The sequence below is a fragment of the Anguilla rostrata genome, chromosome 3 (genome assembly GCF_018555375.3).
Source record: "Anguilla rostrata isolate EN2019 chromosome 3, ASM1855537v3, whole genome shotgun sequence".
Classification (NCBI taxonomy): Eukaryota; Metazoa; Chordata; class Actinopteri; order Anguilliformes; family Anguillidae; genus Anguilla; species Anguilla rostrata.
In genome coordinates this window covers 9,788,776-9,813,042 of record NC_057935.1, presented here as the reverse complement: position 1 = coordinate 9,813,042, position 24,267 = coordinate 9,788,776, and the positions used below count along the sequence as shown (strand labels likewise).

The window sequence follows — 24,267 nt, the reverse complement described above, 5'->3', positions numbered from 1 at the left end:
ACGGGACGCGTCTTCATTAGAGACGGGAACTCTGGGAACAGCGGCCCTTCACAGTCAGCGCGCGATTCGTTTAGCCCAAAGAGCCGGGAGCTTTGTGGCGCCGCGGCGTTTCTGGTGAATGGGACCACGCAGCGCCGCTTCTCAGGACTGAGCCATTCAGCAGCAGCCCGACGCCGAAGCCGACCAATCGATGAGCAGCTGTTACATCACCGGACAAAGAGGGCCTTTATAGTCTTCAGAGGGACAGAGATCTGGCGCATTGTCCGCAGTCAGCAAACCGTGAGTACAGCCAAGGTTCATTAAGGTGGAACGGCATGGAGGTGGCCAGGGGGTCACATCCATTTGAGAGCACCCCATTGCCTCCTCCTCCCCACTTTCACTCACCACCATCAAAACTGTAGCGTTCAGTGAGTCAGTGACTCTCACACTACCCCTTAAAACTCCTCCAAATCAACTGAGAGTTTGCAATGTCTATGAATCATACCGCAAAGTACCACTTGACTCTCTCCAAAATACTGTAGAGACCACTCCATCAGTGATTTACACACTTCGCTGCTACCCTTCCAATCACACTGCAGTGTTCACTGTCTGAGCGGTTCTAGCCATGACAGCATTTCCTGTCAGCTGACAGGGGCGCAGGAAGTGAAAGGATATGGACATCTTCTCCACAAACTTGTCCTTGTCGCTCTGCGGAGGGGGAAAGGTCTCGATGTCCTTCTCCAGGCCTGCGATTTGCCGACCCATCTGGTCGATGTTCTTCTGCAGCGTCTCCGCGGAAACTGTAAGACAGAAGCGTTAGCGCTGTCATATGGAGATGTTCAACCACCATGCAAAAACATCAGCAAGTTTTCATTTCAGCAATTTCATTTCCAATAAAAGACCTATGGAGGCAAGTGTTGATGAAGCCAAAAGGACAGATGGAACGTTTATCATCTCCACCGTGGGAATGTGGTGTACAGCAACGTTACTGCAATAAGACTAAATGAGTGGGGGAAATAAATACAGCCTTGACAGGAAAAATAGGACCGCAGGTCATAAAAGCGGACCGCATCACACTAGAAAACCGTTGGAAAGACCGTGGAACAGGCAGCAACAAAAAAACCACACCAGCTGGACACGGCGTGCTGAAAGAGGGCGTGGCCCATGAAAGCGCAGCGTGGTGATGCGGCGTTAAGGGGAGGGGTCAGTCACGGAAAGGTCACCGAGACAGGGATGGAAAAGCGCTCTCACAGTCCAGTCCAGGTTTTACTCCATGCAGGTGAGCCTCCTGGATGGAAACTGCCTGCTGGTGGATTCTATTCAGCACACTAACCCGCTCCTACTAAGACCTGGAATGGCTCAAACGGCCGTGGATTGGGAGTGCTGCTTCCGCTCTATAGAAGGCAGGTTCAGTGACAGCGAGATGGTGTGGGGGTGTGTGAGAAGTAAGTGGGATGCGTCTGTTAATTTGCAGTCAACAGAGCAAAAAAATTCTTAATTATAATACAGCCCCAATCTAATGCATTCCATGTTTAATTAGAGGAAGTGGGGAGGAAACCCAGGTTAACCTCCTAATGAGCAAATCTGTGAACCAGCCTACAGCCAAACAACAAAACAAACAAAGTTCATCAGCTAACTGCAGTATGTCCTCCAGAACTCAAAATTAAACAGTAATGCTGGCAGCAGCCCAACACACACACATGCATGCACGCACGCACACACACACATACACACATACACACACACACACACACACTTTTGGGCAAGTAACAGTACACTCATTAAAGCCCAAAGCAGCAGAACATTTCTGTCCTGAGATAAATCTCAGATAAGCACTCACTGTCCTTAAAATTCAGATAAAAGCTAGCATGTAGTCTTGATAATGCTGAGAATATGAAAGACCCCTCACACTCTCTCCACAGAGCAGGAGAAAGGCTTTTTAAACGGTCGCTGTGTGCTGACACACCGTTCTGCAGCAGGGAGCGCGGTCTCCGTGGAGACGCAGGAGCCGGGATAGAGGTGGCCCAACGCTGCCGCAAGGTGAGCTGAAACGCCTCCCTCACGTGAGGCTGCGGCAGCGTGCGGAGCGCGCACAGAGGGCGCCGCACTGCAGTGCGTTCAGGACAGCCTGAACACCGTGTACCTCGCGCTCAACGGCTTTCAAAATGCGTTTGATCAAAGCACTTCTGAGCAGCGCTTTGCACCGTACACGAGACCTAGCTCTGCAGTGGAAGCAGACATAACACATCAGGCATTTTCCCCCCCTGCTCTCTGTCTCTACTGCATTCACCTCCTCCGACAAGTCAGCCAGACCAAAACACGCAGAGAAAAATAAGCAGGAAATGGACATAACAGAAACTAGAATCCATGAGTTGATTGTTTAGTGTTTATAAACAGGCTGGTGGTGAAGCAGAGAGCGACTGGGTCGTGACCCCTGTGCGCGTGGCGTCAGGGCGTGGTCACCTCTGCTGGCCTTCTCCACGTGGATGAGGTCCTCGGTGAAGTGCAGGACGTCCGGGTACTGCTCCTGACACACCTCAACCAGGAAGTGCAGTAGCGTCATCTTGTGATCCGCAGACTTGGTGTCTCGCAGCTGAGGGCAGGGGTCAGAGGTCAGAGTGAAAAACATACGCACGCACACACACAGACAGACACACACACACACATATATATATATACATATACACACACACATATATATGAACATGCACACGCACACACACCAAACAAAAACATGACAGTACAAGAACAAAAGAACACACAATGCCCAGAACAGGCCATTGAGCCCATCTATGCTAGCCTCTGACTAGAGAGCAGGGCAGGGAGACGTCCCTCCGCTGCGGAGTCAGCTGTCCTGAGGCTCCCTCAGCAGCGGGCAGCACGGCCGGGAGCGGTCGTAAGGACCGCGGTTATGAACCGAGCGCGGGCGGGGCAGGGCGGGCGGGCGGGCGGGCGGACCTTGCACAGGTAGCTGATGCTGAAGCCGAAGGCCTTGGCGTTCCGGGAGCCGGCGTTCATGAAGTTCCCCACCAGCAGGATGATCTGCAGCAGCTGGGCGAAGCTGTCGCTCTTGCGCAGCTCCTCGCAGGCGGCCGACACCGACACCACGTCCGGCTTCACGTTGTTCATCTGCTCCTCGAACTGCAGCCTGAACAGGATGGCGGTCAGCCGCGGCTTCAGCCGCTTCACCGAGCTCATCTGCGGGGAGGTCGCGGGGACAGGGGTCAGGGGTCAGGGGTCACGTGGTACAGGTCAGAGAGACTGAGGGACAGGACAGTCTGTTATTTAATTACTGAAGCAGACCGCACAGTCTCTTGGCAGCAACGGGGGCTATTTTAGCTGCTATGTGATGGAATGCTTCAATAATGGTGGAAGAGAGAGTTCTTTTACTTGTGAATATAGACTTTGTACAATAAAAAAACTTCTATATAACCGACTCTCCTCGGAGCACAGGGGAACAAAGTTCATTTTGTGTGTGTGTGTGTGTGTGTCCGTGTGTATGTGTGTGTGTGTGCGTGTGTGTGTGTATGTGTGCGTGTGTGTCCGTGTGTGTGTGTGTGTGTGTGTGTGTGTGTGTGTGTGCCCGTGTGTGTGTGTGCGTGTGTGTGTGCACAGAGCCCTCACCACCACTCCAAACTGCTCTGCCTCAGCCAGGTCCTCGTACTCATCTTTCATTTCCGCCAGAACATTGAGCTGCTCCTCCTCTGGCAACTGCTTAATCAAGTTCTGAGAAAGAAAGAGAGAAAGAGGGACAGAGAGAGGGAGAGAGGAAGAGAGAAGGAAGGAGGGGGGAGGGCAAGGAGGGACAAAGGGAGAGAAAGAGAGAAAGAGACTGTCTTTCAGAGATACAGAACACACCAGTGATTTTCATCCACAAACAGAGGCTTGAGCCCTTGGGCCGAGCTCTAATACCAGAGACTGCTGGACCAGTGCACTGAGCACAGTAACTCTGCACTGAGCACAGTAACTCTGCACTGAGCACAGTGACTCTGCACTGAGCACAGTAACTCTGCACTGAGCACAGCGACTCTGCACTGAGCACAGTAACACTGCACTGAGCACAGTAACTCTGCACTGAGCACAGTAACTCTGCACTGAGCACAGTTACTCTGCACTGAGCACAGTAACTCTGCACTGAGCACAGTAACTCTGCACTGAGCACAGTTACTCTGCACTGAGCACAGTAACTCTGCACTGAGCACAGTAACTCTGCACTGAGCACAGTAACTCCGCACTGAGCACAGTAACTCTGCACTGAGCACAGTAACTCTGCACTGAGCACAGTTACTCTGCACTGAGCACAGTAACTCTGCACTGAGCACAGTAACTCTGCACTGAGCACAGTGACTCTGCACTGAGCACAGTAACTCCGCACTGAGCACAGTAACTCTGCTATTCAAATCACAGCAGGCAAAGCCTCTGCCGTCCCTTCAGAGCTTGATGTAAATATTTGTGCATTAAAACACTGTTTGTGCTTCACTAGGGTCAAAGTGTCTGTGAACTCTCCCTACAGACTGTTCATTATTCAAACGAGGCACCTCCGCTACAGTGCTTCAGAGACTATGGAATTAGACTAAACAGCTGGACTCATTAACATCAACAGCCTTTTAACGAGGTGAGAAAGACATTCTGGCATTAAAACCTATTTACTCATGTCTCACTGGCGAATCTTAGCCGCGCTGGAAGCAGTAAAAGAATCTCTCTTCTGGTTTGATACAGCAACAGACGAACGACGAATGTCTGTTAAGATGAGCTTAGGATGAGTTTGTACCTTAGTGAACCTGTGTTTTTGGCTGGACCACAAAAGCGGGGCCAGCCCTACAAACGCGAATGTCTGTGACTGAGTGAGTGAGTGACTGCGTGATGAAGTTACACCATTGGTCGGCCGAGTTATGAAGTTACACCATTGGTCGGCCGGATCACGTGTGTTAGGTCCAGTCATATACTAGGTTTTAACCTGGTCTTGTTCTAGTTGTCCAATGACCATGATATGCACTTTTGTACGTTGCTTTGGATAAAAGCGTCTGCTAAATAAATGTAATGTAATGTAATGATATACTGAACACAGTTGTACTGAACACCCTTGAACCATCTTGTGTGAAACCCCAGACTGTACCGTGCTCAGTCACTACAGTTATTTATTCTCAGCAGATTCCCCTTCAGCTCCCCGTGTTGCTTTAACTACAGGCTGCAGGCCTGCCAGGGGAGGACGGGCCCTGTCTCTGAGCTGAGTTCCTTCCAAGACTCCTTCCCAGCAGGGAGCTTTCACAGACACTGTGACTTCCTGTGAGCTGCTGTGATTTTTAGGGAGGTCAGGCCCAGCCTTTCATATCTGTTCTATTTTCTGCTGAAGTGTATGTGTGACTGTGTCCCTGTAATAAGTGTTATACAATAAAACTGAACACACACGTACGCATGCAGTTACTCAGACACACACACACGCAGTCAGTAAGGCACTTATACAAACTCATTCTTACACATGCGCAAACACACACAGTCACTCAGACTCCCTCACACACACACATTCTTACACATGCGCATACACACACAGTCACTCGCTCTCACACACACTCATTCTTACACATGCATACACACATACACACACAAACACTCAGACACTCTCTCTCTCTCTCTCTCACACACACACACAATTTGAGGAAATCATTGACACACCGAGGTCTACATCCATGTGTTTTAATGGGGCTATCCCTGCATCTGCGTTAATGCAGTAGAGGATCTGGAGGAGAAAGTTTGGCTTCACTAAGTTTGCGCTCAGGCTGTAATCTGAGGGAGAACCCAGTTAAGATGGCCGCGAGCTCCTTACACTTCATCCTCCCAACAGTTCTGCCAGGGAGCCAACAGCTGTCATTTCCAACAGACACTTTTGTCGAGGTTTGGGTACAGATTTGTCATTTTATTACAATATTTCTTCCGTGGCAGAGAGCTTTGTGTTTAGGGACAGGCGTTCATTTAAATAAAACTATTCCTGACTTAAATGTGACTACCGACCAAACTCACAGCCAGAGAAACACTAAATTCCCATTCTGTATAATTACAGCGAATATCCCCAGTAAAGTCCTGCAGCTACTGTCAGTCTCTGTTTCCTACAGGAAGGCCATCCTGCCATGGAGTGAGTGGGGATTAGACAGGCCCTTAGTGGGACAGGCTGCAGGATGAGTGATCCGTCACAGGAGAATGGGTCTGGATTGGGACGGCCTGCTGCTGCTGCTGTAGGTGCAAATGACGGCCAAACACCGCGAGGCAGACAGTCTGAGGGCGGAGTGAATGACTGCGACACGGAGGTGGAGCAGAACAGGGTGTAGAGGGTGGGGTACCTGCACCATGGACTCCGTGAGGACCTTCTCGTTCACTTCCAGGACGACGTTCTTTATCTCCTCGTACGGCAGCCGGAAGGAGCCCAGGAAAATGGCTGGAAACAGAAGCGATGACATCACCCGACGTCAATTACATCAGTCTTGTCATCCTTCCAATCATATCACGGCAATCATACTGTCAATAACACCACAAATCACCCTCTGCCAATCAGATCACTGTCACTGCACTGCCAAACAAATCACTGCCATCACCCTGTCCATGACATCACTTATCCTGTCCATGACCTGACTACTATCACCATGACTACGACATTGCTGTCAACAGTCTGTCAATGACATCGCTGTCATCACACACGAGGTCAGACCCAGGGAGGAGCTAAACCTGTAAAATTACACACTTACCACCAGTGTTATAGAGGATTTCTTTGCGGCTAAGGCAGGGCACTAAACTTCAATGAAGGGAACATATGTTGTTCTCATTGGATGAGGAGTTTGGTATTAATAATAAATCAGAGTATTAATGCAATGGAGGGAGGCACACTTTGGGGGGGGGGGTACATATGCTTTTGAGTTTCTCATAGCACACCTCAGAACACTAAACTTATACTGAATTAAAGCACCCAAAACAGTCACTGCCCACTCACTGGCTGGCTATGATGAGGGCAGCCATATTGGCCCAGCAGAAGCAAACTCACAGAGATTCTGAGACGATTTGGAGTCCAGGACCTTCAGCTCCTTCACCTTCTTCTTGACTGTGCTCTTCTTGTCTTCCGCTCCGTCCTGGTCTTTCTTGACTGTGAGAAAGGGAGGAGAGGGGAGAATGGACACATTCAGAGACAGAACCTGTGGATTTTAACACCGCCCTGACGATTCTGGCAGCTACATGTTTGGAGCCTCTGACACGCAGATGACTCAGACAGGCAGGACCTTGCGCTTGCGTTTCTGGGGGAAGGATATTAGTGATGCGCAAAGGTCTGGGGGAGCATTGCTCACCGGCTCAGAGGTGCACATCTGACCCCTGACATCACATCCCGTCCGACAGAACCAGCCACTTTCCCATAATGCACCCCTGTCATTAAATTAGGCAAACGCAGCCCCGCCCACATCCAGACCAGCACCTCATACAGCTGACAGAGGGGAGGAGATTTATTGCTGTTACAGTGGGCCTCGGTATGTAAAGCCCAGCACTGTGGCTGCCTGCACAGGCTTCCCAAAGGGGTCTTGTACTTGGAACACGGCACCGCTTAACGAGGTTACCTCCACGGATGATTAATCGGGCTGGTCTATCATTAAACGCGCCGCCTCGCAGATACACAAATATTGAATCACGCAAACGTACGCGCGCTCAGCTCTGAAGCACGACCGAAAGGTCAGCTCCCCCTCCTCCTCCTCCTCTCTGCTAATCTATAAAAATCTATAATTGCCAGCGGCTGCTGGTGACATCATCCCATCAGCAATCATATTAAGGGAGAAATGCGTTAGTGGGGGGGGGGGGGCTGACGTGGACGAGCCATAAATCACTCCTTCTAAAAGCCCCTCTGTTAGCAGCGAGGTGGCTGACCCCCACGCCACACAGCCCCTGAATGATGCGGAGATGACTAAACCAGCACAAACCATTCATTTCAGCACAGAGCTCTTGGGCACAAAACAGTCCCCCCCCAGCCCCTTTGGCTAATCACCGAAACGGGCGCAAATGCGCCAAATAAGCCAAGCTAAAACGAACAGCGTTCCCCTTTGAGAGCGCGCAACCCGCTGTGACGGGTTTCGGCAGGCTGATTGGTCGCTCGGTCGCTCGTTCCGGGGGTATAAAGCGCCGGCGCGTTTGAAAAGACGCCGTCGGTATACGGCTAGCATGTGACCCATCTCGCGTACAGCGGTCACTCCACCCCGTCTGCCGGGCCACAAAGCCGCCGTTGTGCCCGAGGAGGACCTCGTCTGCCGCGTCCCTCCATCAGAGGCCGAAAGACAAAAGCCCCTCTCACTGAGGGAGGGAGGGAAAGAGCGAGGGAGAGCGGAGTGTGGAATATTAAATTAGAGGAGAGGAACTCCGCTTCCTAATGGGGCTTTTCCCCCCTCGGTGCCCAGCTCCGTATCCCATCATGCACTCGGGATGCCGGTCCAGAGGTTTCGGCCGGGTCCCGCCCAGCACAGTGCGCCCTCGGGCCGTGTTCAGGCAGCTGCGTGTTCAGGCGGCTGTGTATCCCCACAGCCGCAGCTGGTCTCATCAGCCGCCTGAACGCTATTGTGACTCAACGCTCCAGGAGCAGGCTTCTGCTCGCGGCAGGAAGAGCGGCGTGTGAACAAAGACACAAAGGCGCAGAGATAATGGCTGCCACAGCTGCACGGTCACCGCAGGAAGGCCCGTGTGCGTCCGTGAGCGAGAGCGTGTCCCCACAAGCACACCGAAACACGCAACGCCCCTTCACCCCGAGATCATTCACACACAGGCTTTGTGAAGGCGGTACGTGGGCCCCTGCACCCCCAGTGAGGGACGTGTGCCTGACAGAGGGGTGTGGGTGTGTTGTTAGGGGGTGTCCTTAATAGCGGCAGCTGCCGGCTTGACCCCAAGGTGAGGAACACAAAGGGCGTTTTGGTCACAGTCGGTGTGTGTTTTGTGTATAGCAATGACAGGACAGCTGGAAAGCCTAGACTTCTGCGTATCGGTATGCGTGTGTGTCAGTGTGTGTGTTTACGAATCCCTGTTTGTGTGCGCTTGATTTTGTGTATATACTAGTTTGTGTGCCAATATGTGAGTATCTGTGTGTCAGTATTTGTGTGTGTATGAATTTGAGTGATGTATAAGTGTGTGTGTGTGTGTGTGTGTGTGTGCGCGCACGCATGTGTGTGTGTCTGCCTAGTTCCTCCTCTCCTTACTGGAAACCAGCAGAACTCTGCTGTGCTAGTCCTGTTTGGGTCAGATTCTCTCCCTGGGGAACAAGCTTAGCGCACACAGCCATGCACATCAGCAAGCACTCCCCCTCACAATGACACAGAGAACCACACGCCAACATGTGACCTGCTACTGCAGTCACTTCCTGACGAGGCAGAACCGCAGTCTAAATCCCACGGACCTATGGGACAGCAGCGCTGACCTCCAAACCCTTCCCTGAAGTACAGAGGCTGACCTCTGAGAGACAGTGCAGAGACACAACATAAAATCAGCTGTGTGTGTGTGTGTGTGTGTCTGTGTGCACGAATGTGTGTGTGTGTGTGCGTTTGTGGGAGCGTGTGTGTGTGCACGCACGTATGTGGGGTCTGTGTGTGTGTGTGTACGCGTGTGCACATAAGTGGGCGCGTGTGTGCATATGTTCAGTTGTATTTATAGAGCAGACACATTCATTAATAATAAAGCTGATTCCACACTGGGAGGTAAAATGGAGCAGAGAGCTCATGAAATGGCTGCTCTGAGAGCAGTGTTGCTTCATTCACAGCTCAATGGCACACCCCTACTGACTGATCCGGGAACAGCCACAGACATACAATCCTCGAGAGCAGCTCTCATTCACGGCTCAATGGCACACCCCTACCGACTGACCCAGGAACAGCCACCATCGTCCGCTCCTCCTGAGTCACTCTTCCTGCTGCCACATGGAAACGATTTCTTACCCAAATTACAGGCATTCTGAAATTACTGGCAAACCAATCACAGGGATCATATTTGACTTGCCTCCCAGAAAAATACTTTAAAAGATGGGGGTGGGGGGGTGGTGTAGGTCCCGCCCACAGCTGTGTCCTGTCCAGAGGCCTGCTCTGGACTCTGTCAGCTAACATCCTCTCTCTGAAGGGGCTACTGTGATTCAGCGTCTTCTCTTAGCCTGCTTCTCTGAGCTGAGATTCAGAAACAAAGCGTCTCAGCTCTCTCCCCCCTCTCTCTCTTCCCCACCTCCCCCCTCTCTCTCCCTCATTTACTGAACAGCTGTTGGTATGGGGCAGGGGGGGCTACAGTGCCCAGCTCCCCACCCCACCCCCCATGAGGATGAATCTCACAACAATACAGTGTGTACAATGTCAACTCTGAGCTTCTGTGACATTTAAAGATTAAACAGAGGTGCACACAGCCAGTACGATGTTTTTCTGTATCACTCACACATGCAGTCAGACACATACACGCGCACACACACACACACACACACACACAGTTTCTCCTCTTTGTTCCCTTCCATAAAAGGTGTGGGTTACAGACGTAGGGTCAGAAAGCTGGAATGGGAGGATCTGCCTGACTTGCATTTTACATTGTGTTTAAAAAAACCCCTCAGTCTGATTACACTCCCGGTTCTATAAAAGGCTCTCTCTCTCTTTCCCCCTCCCCCCTTCTGAAACCCCTTTGTGTGGGTAAGGTTATGACTATTTTTTTTTACAATAAAAGCTTACAGATGACGGATTCTTTTGTTCAAAGAAAAGCCAAACATAGGTCAGTGGTGCTCTATTGCCCTCCATTGGCCAACATGTGGAACTACAAACTAGTAAACTTCTTTTACTAAATTTTTCCATAAACAAAATTTTTCTGTGGTTTTCTGTCCAATCCTGCCAAGTTAAAAGTGCTTTAACAGTGTAAAATGATACTTTCATAATATATATGCTCCATTTTACCATTGAAATATGTATCACGAGGAAAACAGCTATTTTTGTAACCTTAAAAACTGAATTAAGCCGAGCCCAAATTAAATCAAGCTTAAACTCATAAAAGTTAACTGAACACTTGCAAAAGTACTACAGCACATAAACAGAAACGATTCTAATCTGACATACCTCCTGTCTGTAATTTGTAAATCGAGTTTAACAGCATTTAAAGTAATCTACTCAAGAGCAGATAATCCTGTATGTGAAGGCTAAAGTGCTGGCGAACCTGAAAAAGTCAGAGTAAACAGTTTTTAAACACAGTTTAAAAAAAATCTGTATTCAGAGTTTTTAAAAGCATAAGCCTTTTGAAGAACTCTTGAGGTTTCTGACTAGTTTGGGGAAAACACCCTGTTTTTAAAGGCATGTTTTTTTAAACCGTTCTAAATTGCTGCGTTTGTACACCGTGGTTTTAATAGCTACGCACTGTCAGAGGTTTAGGAGAGAGCTCTTTAAACTTTAAAAGTCCCCACATGGAGGTTTTCGGGGGGGAGGGGGGCGGCAGGGTGTTTGGCTAACAGTGGAAGGTGGTTGGCAAGCCGCTGGCCTGCCGGTTGCTAGGGACGACGGCACAAAAGGGGAAAAGGGGAGGAGGGGGGGGGGGGTTCCCAGGGGACTGAATAGCAGAAAGAGGCCCTTTATCCTGTTTGTGCAGAGAAAAGCAGGAAGAAAATGGAGTCCAGCCAGCGGCAGCTGTGAGTCAGAACATGTCTGCCGGAGGAACAGATGGCCGGGGCGCGGCCGGGAAGGGGGGCCCGCGGGGAGGAAATGGGAGGGCCAGGCCGGAGGGGAGGGCTCGGGGGAGGGGCTTCGTCCCTGCTCACTTGCGCACCCCTGGTGTCTGTTCAGTGCAACTGCAGCATCCATTTTTTAAATTTCACACATCAGGTAGTTTCTTAATTATTATTAAAAATGTAATGGGTTTTGAGGCAAACTACATGTCGAAAAAATCGTGTGCAAATTAAACTAAAGGTACAACCAAAAAAGGACATTCCCTGTGCATGCAGAGTGTTTAGGCAGAGGGATAATGCGCAGGGGTAGTGTGTGCATGTGTGTGAGTGTGTCTGTGAGCGGGTGTGTGCTGTACCTCCTGGCTAAAGAATTGTACTAATCAGCAAATTGAGGTGACTGGAACAAAATACCATGGGAAAAAAAGCTGGGTTTTACACCTCTGCTTCTAGGTCAACATACTGCAGCCCTGCCACTAACCGCCAATATTAATTTTTTCCAATGAGAAGAACAAGCAGGTGAACAGGAAATGTACCTTACTGCAAACAGAGCAAAACAACAATTAAAAAATATATATATTGTAAAACAAACATTAGATTACAGTCCTGAGGTTTCAAAAGCCTATTTTTCATGTTTAGTTATTATTGATGTATTTTGTGCTTTTAACATACTTTTATCTTCTAGCCCACCTCCCCTTCCCTAAATGGCTTTTGTCCCTTTCCAGGCCACCATTGTAAATAAGAATTTGTTTTTAATGACTTGCCTGGTGAAATAAAAAAATAAAAGATTTTACAACTCAGTCTTCCTGATGAAGCACAAGAACAGAAAAATGTTTTTTTTTTTTTTAAACTATTAACATTATTATTCTATTATACTGAGACTGAGGCATTTAAATATAGTATATATTACCACTTATACAGCTGCATACTTCACAGAAAAATTTCAGGTTAAATATAACCCTGCTAGAATTTAAACCAGCAACTTTGTGAACACGGGCCACTGTGCCACACTGCTGAGCAGAAATCTGTACCACAGATACCAAGGTGAGTCACAAGTCACAGTTACAGGCTCTGCTCAGGTAGTCCTGGTATTCTGGTGCATAGCAAGTACCATTCGGTTTCATGGATCCTGCTTCAGAGTTATCACAGAGCAGAGCATCTGAGTTTAGACTAAAGTAAGGCTGTGTGTGTGTGTGTGTGTGTGTGTGTGTGTGTGTGTGTGGTCATAAAGAGTGCCAGGTGTGTAGATAAATTATGAGACCTGGTCATGACCCAGAGACACTGCACATAAAAAACAGGCGGATGCATACCACCTATATTACAGCAAAAGCGTGCGTCTGTGGGTAAACAGTGCCCTCCACTGGCCAAATAATGAATTGCACTGTTTTCTCCATGAACGTGTCCTGTTTTGAGAGTGCTAAAAAGCCTCCGAAGTTCTCTCGCGAAAATCAAAATGTAAAACATTTGTGTGTGAGGGTGAGTGCGTGCGTGTGTGTAAGCGAGAAAGAGCGATGGCGAGAGTGAATTTATCTTATTGTCCGATGCAGTGTGGCTGTGTGTACGTTCACACACGTGTGCGTGTGTAAGACAGATGGAGAGTGAGTATATTTTATAGAGCTATGTAGTGTGGCTGTGTTAAAGAGGGACGCAGTGTGTGTGTGTGTGTGTGTGTGTGTGTGCGCGGGAGAGAGAGAGATGGAGAGAGTGAGTTTATTTTATAGACTGATGCAGTGTGGCTGTGTTAAAGAGGGATGGAGTGTGTGTGAGTGTCTGTGAAGGTGTGTGTGAGAGAGAGAGAGAGAGAGACAGAGAGAGAGATATTGGGGGTCATGGAGAGTTTCTGTCTCCCTGCTCACAGTAAAGGTGCTTTTGGCGAAAGCAGCAGAGCAGTAATGAGGCCTGGAGGCAGAGAGTCCTTGTAGGTATTTCTGCAGGGAGAGTAAGGCCGAATGCCCTCCTGCAGGGTGTGTGTGTGTGCGTGTGTCTGTGTGTGTGTGTGTGCACGTGCGTGCATGTGTGTATGTGTGTGCCTCTGTGTGTGTGCGTGTATGTGTGCATATGTGTGTGTGTGTGCGTGCGTGTGTGTGCGTGTGTGTGTGTGTGTGCATCCTCTCAGGGCTGGACTGGCCTCTCTCTGCTTCTCTACCCGTGAAGGCCATGCGATGCACTCACATCACCTTCCTCCAGCAGTACATCGGATATCACACACACACCCACACACACACACACACACACACAGAACCAATACTGCACATACTCCAGGAACGAAGCAGCAATTAGACCAGCATAATTATAGCAGCCTATCAATGACGAGGGAGTGATGCTGAGAGCGGTGAGAAAGAGGGATAGAGGAGAAGAGCAGGAAACAGAGGGAAAGAGAAGAGGACTGGAAGTACGGAGAAGGTTCCTCTGAAACATCGAAGGTCAAACAGAAAGGAGACCCATAATCTGCATTATATCAACCCACACCCTCCATTCTACTGTTCAGATGTGAGCTATCAAATAATCAGCCCCTCCCAGAACACCTCAAACCTCACTACGCTCGCAAACATACACAACCCACAGCCCCCCCACACACACACCACACAGTACACCTCAAAACCCACAGCACCCTCACACACAGTCCACACAGTACACCTCAAAACCCACAGCCCCCTCACACACACGTACCACACAGTACACCTCAAAACCCACAGCCCCCTCACACACACGTACCACACAGTACACCTCAAAACCCACAGCACCCTCACACACACACCACACAGTACACCTCAAAACCTACAGCACCCTCACACACGTACCACACAGTACACCTCAAAAGCCACAGCGCCCTCACACACACATACCACACAGTACACCTCAAAAGCCACAGCGCCCTCACACACACATACCACACAGTACACCCCAAAACCCACAGCACCCTCACACACGTACCACACAGTACACCTCAAAACCCACAGCGCCCTCACACACACACACGTACCACACAGTGCACCTCAAAACCCACGGCCCCCTCACACACATGTACCACACAGTACACCCCAAAACTCATAGCCCCCTCACACACACACCACACCTCAAAACCCACAGCCCCCTCACACACACGTACCACACAGTACACCTGAAAATCCTCAACCCTCCCACCCGCATGCCTCACAGACCAGAGGGAAACTTTAGAAATGCCTCAATAGTCTAAAGAAATGGCAGCAGCTGAAAAGATCTTTCACAGAGCTGGGAAGGCCTGGCTGACACAAAAACCAGCAGCAGCCGGATCCGGAGCGGGGTCCCCACGCGGTCGTACCGCTGAGGAATTTGGCGACCGCGGTGATGAGCTGTAACCCCTGGTGTGGGGGGGGGAGGTGTGTTAGCGGAGCTGGAAAATCTAAGGAGGCCGAGCCGAGAGCTCTGTTTGCGTTTCCACACCGTCAGAGTCTGCTCGGCGTCTGCTCGGCGGCGAGCCGTCTGGACGGAGACAGACGGACGGACAGACAGACACAGACTAAGCAGGGCGCCCCCTGGTCTGGCAGCCCTCTCTTCACCCTCCTCTTTCTCACCTCTTCCTCAGCCCGGCTCATCCCCCCGCTGTTCTCCTGCTCTGAGGAATGTGTTTCTGCTCCAGAGACACACGTGGAAAAGAGCTCATACTGCAAAACCCAGACTCGCTCCAAAACCCAGACTCACTCCAAAACCCAGACTCGCTCCAAAACCCAGACTCGCTCCAAAACCCAGACTCATTCTAAAACCCAGACTCATACCCCAAAACCCAGACCTATTCCCCGAAACCCAGACTCACTCCAAAACCCAGACTCACTCCAAAACCCAGACCTACTCCAAAACCCAGACTCGCTCCAAAACCCAGACTCACTCCAAAACCCAGACTCACTCCAAAACCCAGACCTACTCCAAAACCCAGACTCGCTCCAAAACCCAGACTCACTCCAAAACCCAGACTCATTCTAAAACCCAGACCTATTCCCCAAAACCCAGACTCGCTCCAAAACCCAGACTCGCTCCAAAACCCAGACTCGCTCCAAAACCCAGACTCACTCCAAAACCCAGACTCACTCCAAAACCCAGACTCACTCCAAAACCCAGACTCACTCCAAAACCCAGACTCGCTCCAAAACCCAGACTCACTCCAAAACCCAGACTCTTTACCCAAAGAGTTAATTCCCCAAAACCCAGACTCCAGAGAGCCAAAACGGGTCTGATTCAATACAGTGAGCAGTGCCCCCCTCCTGTCAGGGCTGGAGTTACCCTCTCCAAAAAGACTAAAACGGAGCGGGACTCAAAATTAATAAGCCTAAATGTGTCAGGGCACAGGGATGCATTCTGGGTAAGAATCAGGACAGCTCCCTGGCTGAGTCCCAGCACACCAGCTACACTCTCATTGGCCGGTTCCCCACACGGAGAGGACATCGCCCACCGCACAGCGCGTGAGGCGAATCGGAGAGAAGGGAGGGAATTGCCGTGCCCTCTGCTGCCCACTTCTAACGACTCCGCAAACCTGAGATTTGCATAAGAGCTCCCTTCATACCGAGAAATTCATCTGGCGTGCCGGGTTTTGGGAGCGAGCGTGTCCCGGAGTGAACCCCCCGCCCCCCCCCTCTCCGCCCGCTCAAATGGCCCACTCAGTGCTGTTAAAAATCGCCACGGTGTGGGGGCCGGGCGTGAAGGAGAGAGCGAGGAGGGGGCGGACTTTTTATGCAGCATCTGTCAGGAACAGAGCGGCATTCTGGGTAAGGATAAGGACAGCTCTCTGTATTACAGAACTGAACTGCATTCTGGGTAAGGATGAGGACAGCTCTCTATTACACAACAGAGTGGCATTCTGGGTAAGGATGAAGACAGCTCTCTGTGTCAGGAACAGAATAGCATTCTGGGCAAGGATGAAGAAGCACTGTGAAACAGAACAGAACTGCATTTTGGGTTAGGATGTGTACAGCTCTGTATTATAGAACAGAACTGCATTCTGGGTAAGGATCAGGACAAGCTCACTGTATTGCAGAATACAACTGCATTCTGGGTAAGAATGTGGTTAATCCCCTATGTTACAAAGCCCAGCTGAATTCTGGGTAAGGATGAAAACAAGTCTCTCAGATCCTTTGGATTCACAGTCTGGACAGTCCAGTGCTGATTCTGAGTAAGAGAGGTTTCCAGTGCTATATTACCGGACAGAATGTCCATCGCCACAGGTCAGGGCCCTCAGTGACCTCACACAATGCCTCAGAGTGGAACACTTTGGCTTTAACTGTAGGGAGACAGACTTTTACATGTAAAGAATACAGAGCAGAGTACCCTGTAAGTCTAAAGATCCTGCAGCTCTCAGAACTGCATTCTGGGTAAGGATGAGGATGGCATTCCGGGTAAGCTCAGTCACAGATCCCACTGGCGATTGGACTGACACATGGTGATCATGTGTCTGCAGAGCAGCGTGTGACACGGGGTGATCATGTGTCTGCAGAACAGCGTGTGACACGGGGTGATCATGTGTCTGCAGAGCAGCGTGTGACACGTGGTGATCATGTGTCTGCAGAACAGCGTGTGACACGGGGTGATCATGTGTCTGCAGAACAGCGTGTGACACGTGGTGATCATGTGTCTGCAGAGCAGCGTGTGACACGGGGTGATCATGTGTCTGCAGAGCAGCGTGTGACACGGGGTGATCATGTGTCTGCAGAACAGCGTGTGACACGTGGTGATCATGTGTCTGCAGAGCAGCGTGTGACACGGGGTGATCATGTGTCTGCAGAGCAGCGTGTGACACGGGGTGATCATGTGTCTGCAGAGCAGCGTGTGACACGGGGTGATCATGTGTCTGCAGAACAGCGTGTGACACGGGGTGATCATGTGTCTGCAGAACAGCGTGTGACACGGGGTGATCATGTGTCTGCAGAACAGCGTGTGACACGGGGTGATCATGTGTCTGCAGAGCAGCGTGTGACACGGGGTGATCATGTGTCTGCAGAGCAGCGTGTGACACGGGGTGATCATGTGTCTGCAGAGCAGCGTGTGACACGGGGTGATCATGTGTCTGCAGAACAGCGTGTGACACGGGGTGATCATGTGTCTGCAGAGCAGCGTGTGACACGGGGTGATCATGTGTCTGCAGAGCAGCGTGTGACACGGGGTGATCATGTGTCTGCAGAACAGCGTGTGACACGGGGTGATCATGTGTCTGCAGAGCAGCGTGTGACACGGGGTGATCATGTGTCTGCAGAGCAGCGTGTGACACGGGGTTGATCATGTGTCTGCAGAGCAGCGTGTGACACGGGGTGATCATGTGTCTGCAGAACAGCGTGTGACACGTGGTGATCATGTGTCTGCAGAACAGCGTGTGACGCGGGGTGATCATGTGTCTGCAGAACAGCGTGTGACACGGGGTGATCATGTGTCTGCAGAGCAGCGTGTGACACGGGGTGATCATGTGTCTGCAGAGCAGCGTGTGACACGGGGTGATCATGTGTCTGCAGAACAGCGTGTGACACGGGGTGATCATGTGTCTGCAGAGCAGCGTGTGACACGGGGTGATCATGTGTCTGCAGAACAGCGTGTGACACGGGGTGATCATGTGTCTGCAGAGCAGCGTGTGACACGGGGTGATCATGTGTCTGCAGAGCAGCGTGTGACACGGGGTGATCATGTGTCTGCAGAGCAGCGTGTGACACGGGGTGATCATGTGTCTGCAGAGCAGCGTGTGACACGGGGTGATCATGTGTCTGCAGAGCAGCGTGTGACACGGGGTGATCATGTGTCTGCAGAGCAGCGTGTGACACGGGGTGATCATGTGTCTGCAGAGCAGCGTGTGACACGGGGTGATCATGTGCGCCAATCAGCTGCTCATTAAGATCAAAGCTGACGGCAATGAAAGCGGTCTGTGTTCTCTGAAGAACAGAGGGACACAATCAGCGCTTCTTCTCTGTGTGTGGCGTGCACAACGTGTGTGTATGTGCGTGTGTGCATGTGCGTGTGTGTGAGTGTGTGTCTACGTGAGTGTGTGTGAGTGTGCATGAGTGTGTGTATGCGTGCGTGTATGTGAGTGCGCGTGTGTGTGTCTGCGTGAGTATGTGTGCGTGCGCGTGCGTGCGCATGTGTGTGTTCGTGTATGAACGCACGTGTGTGTGAGTGTGTGTGTGTATGCGCATGTGTGTGTTCGTGTATGAGCGCACGTGTGTGTGCGGGAGTGTGTGTGTGCATGCGTGTGTTTGTGCATGAGCCCACGTGTGTGTGTGTGTGAGTGTGTGTGCGTGTGTGTGTGTGTGCGTGCGTGTGTGTGTGTGCATGCGTGCGTGTGTGTGCGTGTGTGTGTGTATGTGTGCGTGTGTGTGTGTGTGTGCGTGCGTGTGTGTGGAGCGGTGAAGGTTAAGCCACTCTGTGTGGAGTAACTCATCTCACGTTTGTATGAGTGCTGCACATTTATAATTCCCGTCTCGCGCGGCTGAACACGCAGGGGCGTGGCCCAGAGGCACGCCCGGCCGTTCCCGTGACGATCTGACACTGACCCCGCCCCCCCGCCCACCGCTGCGCTCTTTAGATTGGGCAAGGTAATCCGTAATGACAACTGTCCCGGTCATGTCCCCTTCTGACAGGTTTAATAAAGCCAATGCCCTTCCCCCGCACCACCGCGCTCACGCAGGCTGACTCAGTCTCCTTTCTCTCCACCTTCACGGCGAGATACAGCGCTCGGCTCTCCGGTCCGGGGGAGAATGATTACTGCTGCTGCTGCTGAAGCTGCGTCTGCTCCAGAGCCCCCCCAGCGCCCCCCCGTTCCGCCCCTCTCTCCTCCACCTGCAGACGCTGGAACCCGAATCACACAGGGGGCCTCTCGGTTCGTTCTGGCCTTCTCTAGCGCAGCCGAACGCCAGCGCAGGCGTGGCGCAGCTGAACTCTGAGGTGTTACTAAGGTAACGGCACGGGCAGGCCTGTCCCCAACCCCACACAGAGCGGAGCAGGAGCGCTGATCTGAATAAACAGGAAACGGCGCCCCTCAAACCAGGCGTGACACGACGGGTCAGCCGACACCCTGAACTGTGCACGGGCCCGGGCAGAGCTCCAAACCCAGCTCAACTGCGCACACCTGCTGTCTGGAAACGGAACTGCGGCTTTTGAGGAGCGCCATTGGTCTCCTGTCTCAAGTGCGCCCTCCTGTGGTAAAGAGGGGGAACTGGCCAACTTGAGATAAATTATCTTTAAAAGTGCTGCTGCGCTTGGCTGGATTTGTGGTTCCATAGACACAGAATGAAAACTAAGCACCAATGAAGACCTAACGAATAGTTTCAATGACTATTTACCCTCAACAGGAGAGGTGAGTTCAGTCACTGCAGTTACAGTTAAAGATGTGAGAAGAAGCTTCCTCTGGTTTAAAAGGACAGATGTCTTGACTGATTGTAATGCGCTGGTGGAGGAGACACCACCCTGTCCAGACCCCGGTCTCTCCGTGGCGACCCCCCCCACCCCTCGCCACCCTGCCAGTCTCTGAGGGCTCTCCCTCGCCAACCTCCCCGAGCCCTGCATTTGTTCCACAAGCTGTGCCATCCTCCACGCCAGGAAACATAACGCAGACCCAGAATCCCTCTCTCTCATTCTCTCTCTCTTTCTCACTCTCTCTCTCTCTCTCGGGTCACTAGCACAAGTCCATAATCCCGCGGGCACAGTAACTAAGCAGGTCATGATTGGACGGAGGGAGGTAGAGAGGGGTCAGCGTATCCGTGACACCGGTCCGTGTGACCCTGCTGGAAGTAATGCCAATGTGACGGAGCGACAGAAAGAGGGAGAGGAGAGATGGAGAAAGAAGTGATGGGGATAAAGAGCGTGATGATGGAGAAAACACAGACAGAGGGGAGGAAGGAGGGACAGAGTGAGAGAGTGCTCTCGGTGCTATTATTTGCACTTGGTAAAGCACATTGTGGCCCTTGTCCTTGAAAAGTGCTATATAAATAAAGTTTTCTTACTATTGTTGCTCAGTAGGATAATTTCAGGCAGCTGACCTGTAACACTGACGATCGTGCTTTTCCAATAAACACAATGTCAAAGTCTCAAACATCTCGGCATTGTGCCTTCATCAGTTTCGGGTCAGCTATACCAACGGTCTTTACAAAAGCAGGATGGTAACCATTATGTAACTAACGTTCACAGCACAAGATACAGAGCAGGATTCGCACAGCATTGAAAATGCCATTAACAAGAAGCAGACTCCAGGCAGAAAATGCAAAAGAAACACATTTAACAACATTTCAGCCAGCAGCTTAAACGAGACCGCCTGGAGCAAAATAATTCAGCGCCCGCGTTCGTAAAACTTAGCCGTTTAAAAGTTTTAAAGTTGAAAAAAAGGTTTATAAATGCTGTAAAGATGAGGCTTCGAGATTGTTGCGTGACATTTTAGAGCGAGTACAAAGGCTCCAAAAATATTAAACCCATTTCACAGACAGGCATTATTGTGATACGCGCAAATCCTTATCTTATCTTTTTTTGCAAAGCGTTCAGAGTTAGTCTTTTTATAAATTTAGGTGCTGAAACGCTTATCTATGTACCTTCTTTAATTTAAAAACTCAAATAAGAGCACAATTCATTTATATTAAATAACATTCTGCCTATCTGACTGCTGCTCAATCTCACGCATCTGATTACAGCATTATACACGCGCACACACACACACGCAAACACACACACACGCACACACACGCACACATTAAATTAATGCAGTTTAAATCCACTCACTCCCATGAGTCATCACTCCTGCCCATTAGAATGGCTTGCAGCGATATTTGTACACACAGTTTACACTCTCTTACACGCGCACGCAAACACAACCACAGACAGTGTACAGCCTACACATTAACATGGGTGAAAAGTACTGAAAAGTACAAGAGCTTAAATTTCCAATATAGTTTTAAAGAAGAGCTCTCCCCCCCTCTCCCCTCCTCCCCTCCCCCCCGCGCCCCGCGGTACGTGGGCTCTGTCGGCCCCCAGGGAATGGGGATGTTACAGGGAATAAGAGCAGGCAGAAGTTTAGTGCCTGTTCCTGTCACCATCAAATATTCATGGAAGCAATTTTCACGCTGCCGTGGCCCTCTGTGGAATGAGAGTGTGTGTGTGTGTGTGTGTGTGAGAGAGAGAGAGACAGAGTGAGAGAGAGAGAGAAAGAGAGAGAAAGAGAGACAGATACATGGTGTTGCGTGGCAAATAACAGTATAAGCATCAAGACACAGGACGATGCTCACACCCAAGGGCCCCGCCCTGAGCTCTCTTCCTCCCTCCCTCCCTCCTCATCCCCCTTTACCCCTCACTCCCTCGCTCCGGAAAGGAGGACAGAGGAAAGCACTCAGGGCAGGCCCGTGGGCCGGGGATTAGCCCGCGCTCCCTGAACACAATTTGGGAGAAACTGCCTTTAAAAATTTTAAATGTCAAGAACGACCGACGCAGTGAACCCACGCCCTGAATTTACAGACCCCTGCGTGCACAGACCGCTCGAATTTACAGACCCCTGCGTGCACAGACCGCTCGGCGCCCGCTCACACACACACACACACACACACAGACACACACACGCACGCACACACACACGCACACACACACACACATGCACACGCACACACACGCACACACAGACAGACACACACACACACGCACACACACATGCACACTCACACACTGACACACACTCACAGGCACGCACAGACAGACACACACACACACACGCACACAAAACACGGCGGGCTCCGAGCGAACCTGCCCTCAGGCGATCTTTAAGCAGAACGAGAGTTAGCGAACGGCAGCGTTGGCATGGGGACGAGGGGGACAGCGCGTCCCCTCAGACTCTGCCGGGCCCCCGGGGGCCTTCTGAGCCGCAAGCCGTTCTCCACCCCCCCCCCCGCGCACGCTAAACTTCCCTACCCTGAGAGGACCTTCTCCAGTGTTCAACTTTCTCACCGCTGCCTGTGCCTGCCCCACATCGGCAGCTGTATGTGAATATGGAGAACAATGCAAGTGGGGTCCTCAGATAATGGGGCCTCGCTCCAGAAAGCAGGGTTATGATTTAGAGCGGACGTGCGGACGTTCGCTAGGTTTGGAGTAAACACCGCAGGACCGAAACGAGCAGGGCCCACCTGCGGTCTCATCTCAGGCCGGTCACCAAACTGCCAGCCTGCAGAACTGCTTGTTGTAGAAATGGCCGTGGTTGGCCTTACATATAGCTGACTCGCAACTTAGGAGGGTCAGTGGAAATACTGCAAACGATGGTTTTTAACAGTACATATACATAGACAAATACACACACACACACACACCTACACAGGCAGACACACACATAGACACACACAGAGGTGAGGTCACATCAATGACAGACATCAAATAAACTCTGAGGAAAAACAACAGAGAGAAACTGAACAAAATAGGGAGGAAGAAAAGAGCAATGCACAAAGGCAAAGAGGAGAGTCATTCATGGCCGGAGAGAAATATGATTATGATGCTCTAATTCTTTCAATGTGTGTATAAATGTGTGAGTGGGTTAGAGAGAGAGAGATTGTTCATAGAAAATATGAAAGCAGGTCATTGCTAAACACAGACATCTGAAATCTAGTCACTTCTCCTATCTGCTGCACTGAAATAAACCCGATTCTCTAAGATAATCCACTGAAATCCATCACCTCCTCGTTGGTAACATCAGCATTAAAGGAGGATGTTGATAACTATAGTTTTACTCTGAAAGGGAAAGGTTAAAGAACAGTCACCCGTTCTCTTCCCCCCTGGGGTTACACGGCTCCCAAATCGACAATTGCCGTGACAACTCATCTGTGACGGATGAGATTTCCATATGGCTTTCATGCCAAAATCACATTTGAGCAAAAACTGGCTCGAGGGTGGGGACGCGGGATTGTGCATGGGCAGAAATCGGCAAGTGAACCACAAGTAAACCGAAGCTGGCAGATCCAGCGGCGGGGAGAATGCAGCGTTGCGACAGGGTTGGCCTGGAACGCATCTGACTATGAAACAATGCAACTTTTTTTTATTCCATTGTTTAAAACCCTGCAAACATTGACGGTTGGTACTGTATGAAGCATTGTGATGATAGGGTTGGACAACTGCTTTGAAAACACGGATCAAATTTATCCGACGTTCCGTTTTCTAGAAAGATTTATTTCTCCCTCCCTTTCATTTCGCTCCGCCAGGGCTGGGACCGACTGACACTTTTAATAAAAATATATATTTAGATTATTTAGACCACAGAGCTTATATATAAATATATTTATGGCTTGGACGTCCGTTTGGTTCGTTTTCCAGAGTGCCGCATTTTGATCCGTTGTTCCGCGAGATCGGGTTGGATTAGAACCAAGCTAAGGAAACAGCTACAGAGGCGCGCTTTGCCGGAATTTCACGGTCGGAGAAACCGACACGCATTTTCTTTTCATTGAAAAGTGAAAGCTCATCCAAACGGATGGCTTCCCTTTGCATTCTGCGTGCGAATGGAACCGGCGTCACTTCGTACAATCACAGTGCGGTGAATCACAACGAAGGGCGCGGAGACTGCGACTGGCTGTCAGATAGAACCAGACGTCTCCCCCGAAACAATATTAATATTAAAAGACAAAGCCTTAATACGCTCTCTCGGT

General features: G+C 50.6%; 2 protein-coding genes across 2 annotated transcripts in view; both read right to left on the bottom strand.

The window, feature by feature from the left end:
- The window catches only part of LOC135250058 (protein diaphanous homolog 1), a 35,567-nt gene extending 28,403 nt beyond the window's left edge, over positions 1-7,164 (bottom strand). The window contains exons 1-6 of the mRNA XM_064325895.1: positions 7,010-7,164; positions 6,315-6,409; positions 3,604-3,705; positions 2,938-3,177; positions 2,443-2,572; positions 656-779 (exon numbers count right to left, since the gene is read on the bottom strand). Of these exons, the coding sequence (XP_064181965.1) occupies positions 656-779; positions 2,443-2,572; positions 2,938-3,177; positions 3,604-3,705; positions 6,315-6,323 (605 nt within the window). The 5' untranslated portion in view covers positions 6,324-6,409; positions 7,010-7,164. The remainder of the gene's footprint in view (positions 1-655; positions 780-2,442; positions 2,573-2,937; positions 3,178-3,603; positions 3,706-6,314; positions 6,410-7,009) is intronic.
- Positions 7,165-17,035: 9,871 nt separating this feature from the next.
- LOC135249706 (protein diaphanous homolog 1-like) overlaps positions 17,036-24,267 on the bottom strand; it is a 100,904-nt gene continuing 93,672 nt past the window's right edge. The window contains exons 23-25 of the mRNA XM_064325224.1: positions 19,374-19,456; positions 17,893-18,450; positions 17,036-17,801 (exon numbers count right to left, since the gene is read on the bottom strand). Coding sequence (XP_064181294.1) covers positions 17,036-17,801; positions 17,893-18,450; positions 19,374-19,456 — 1,407 coding nt within the window. The remainder of the gene's footprint in view (positions 17,802-17,892; positions 18,451-19,373; positions 19,457-24,267) is intronic.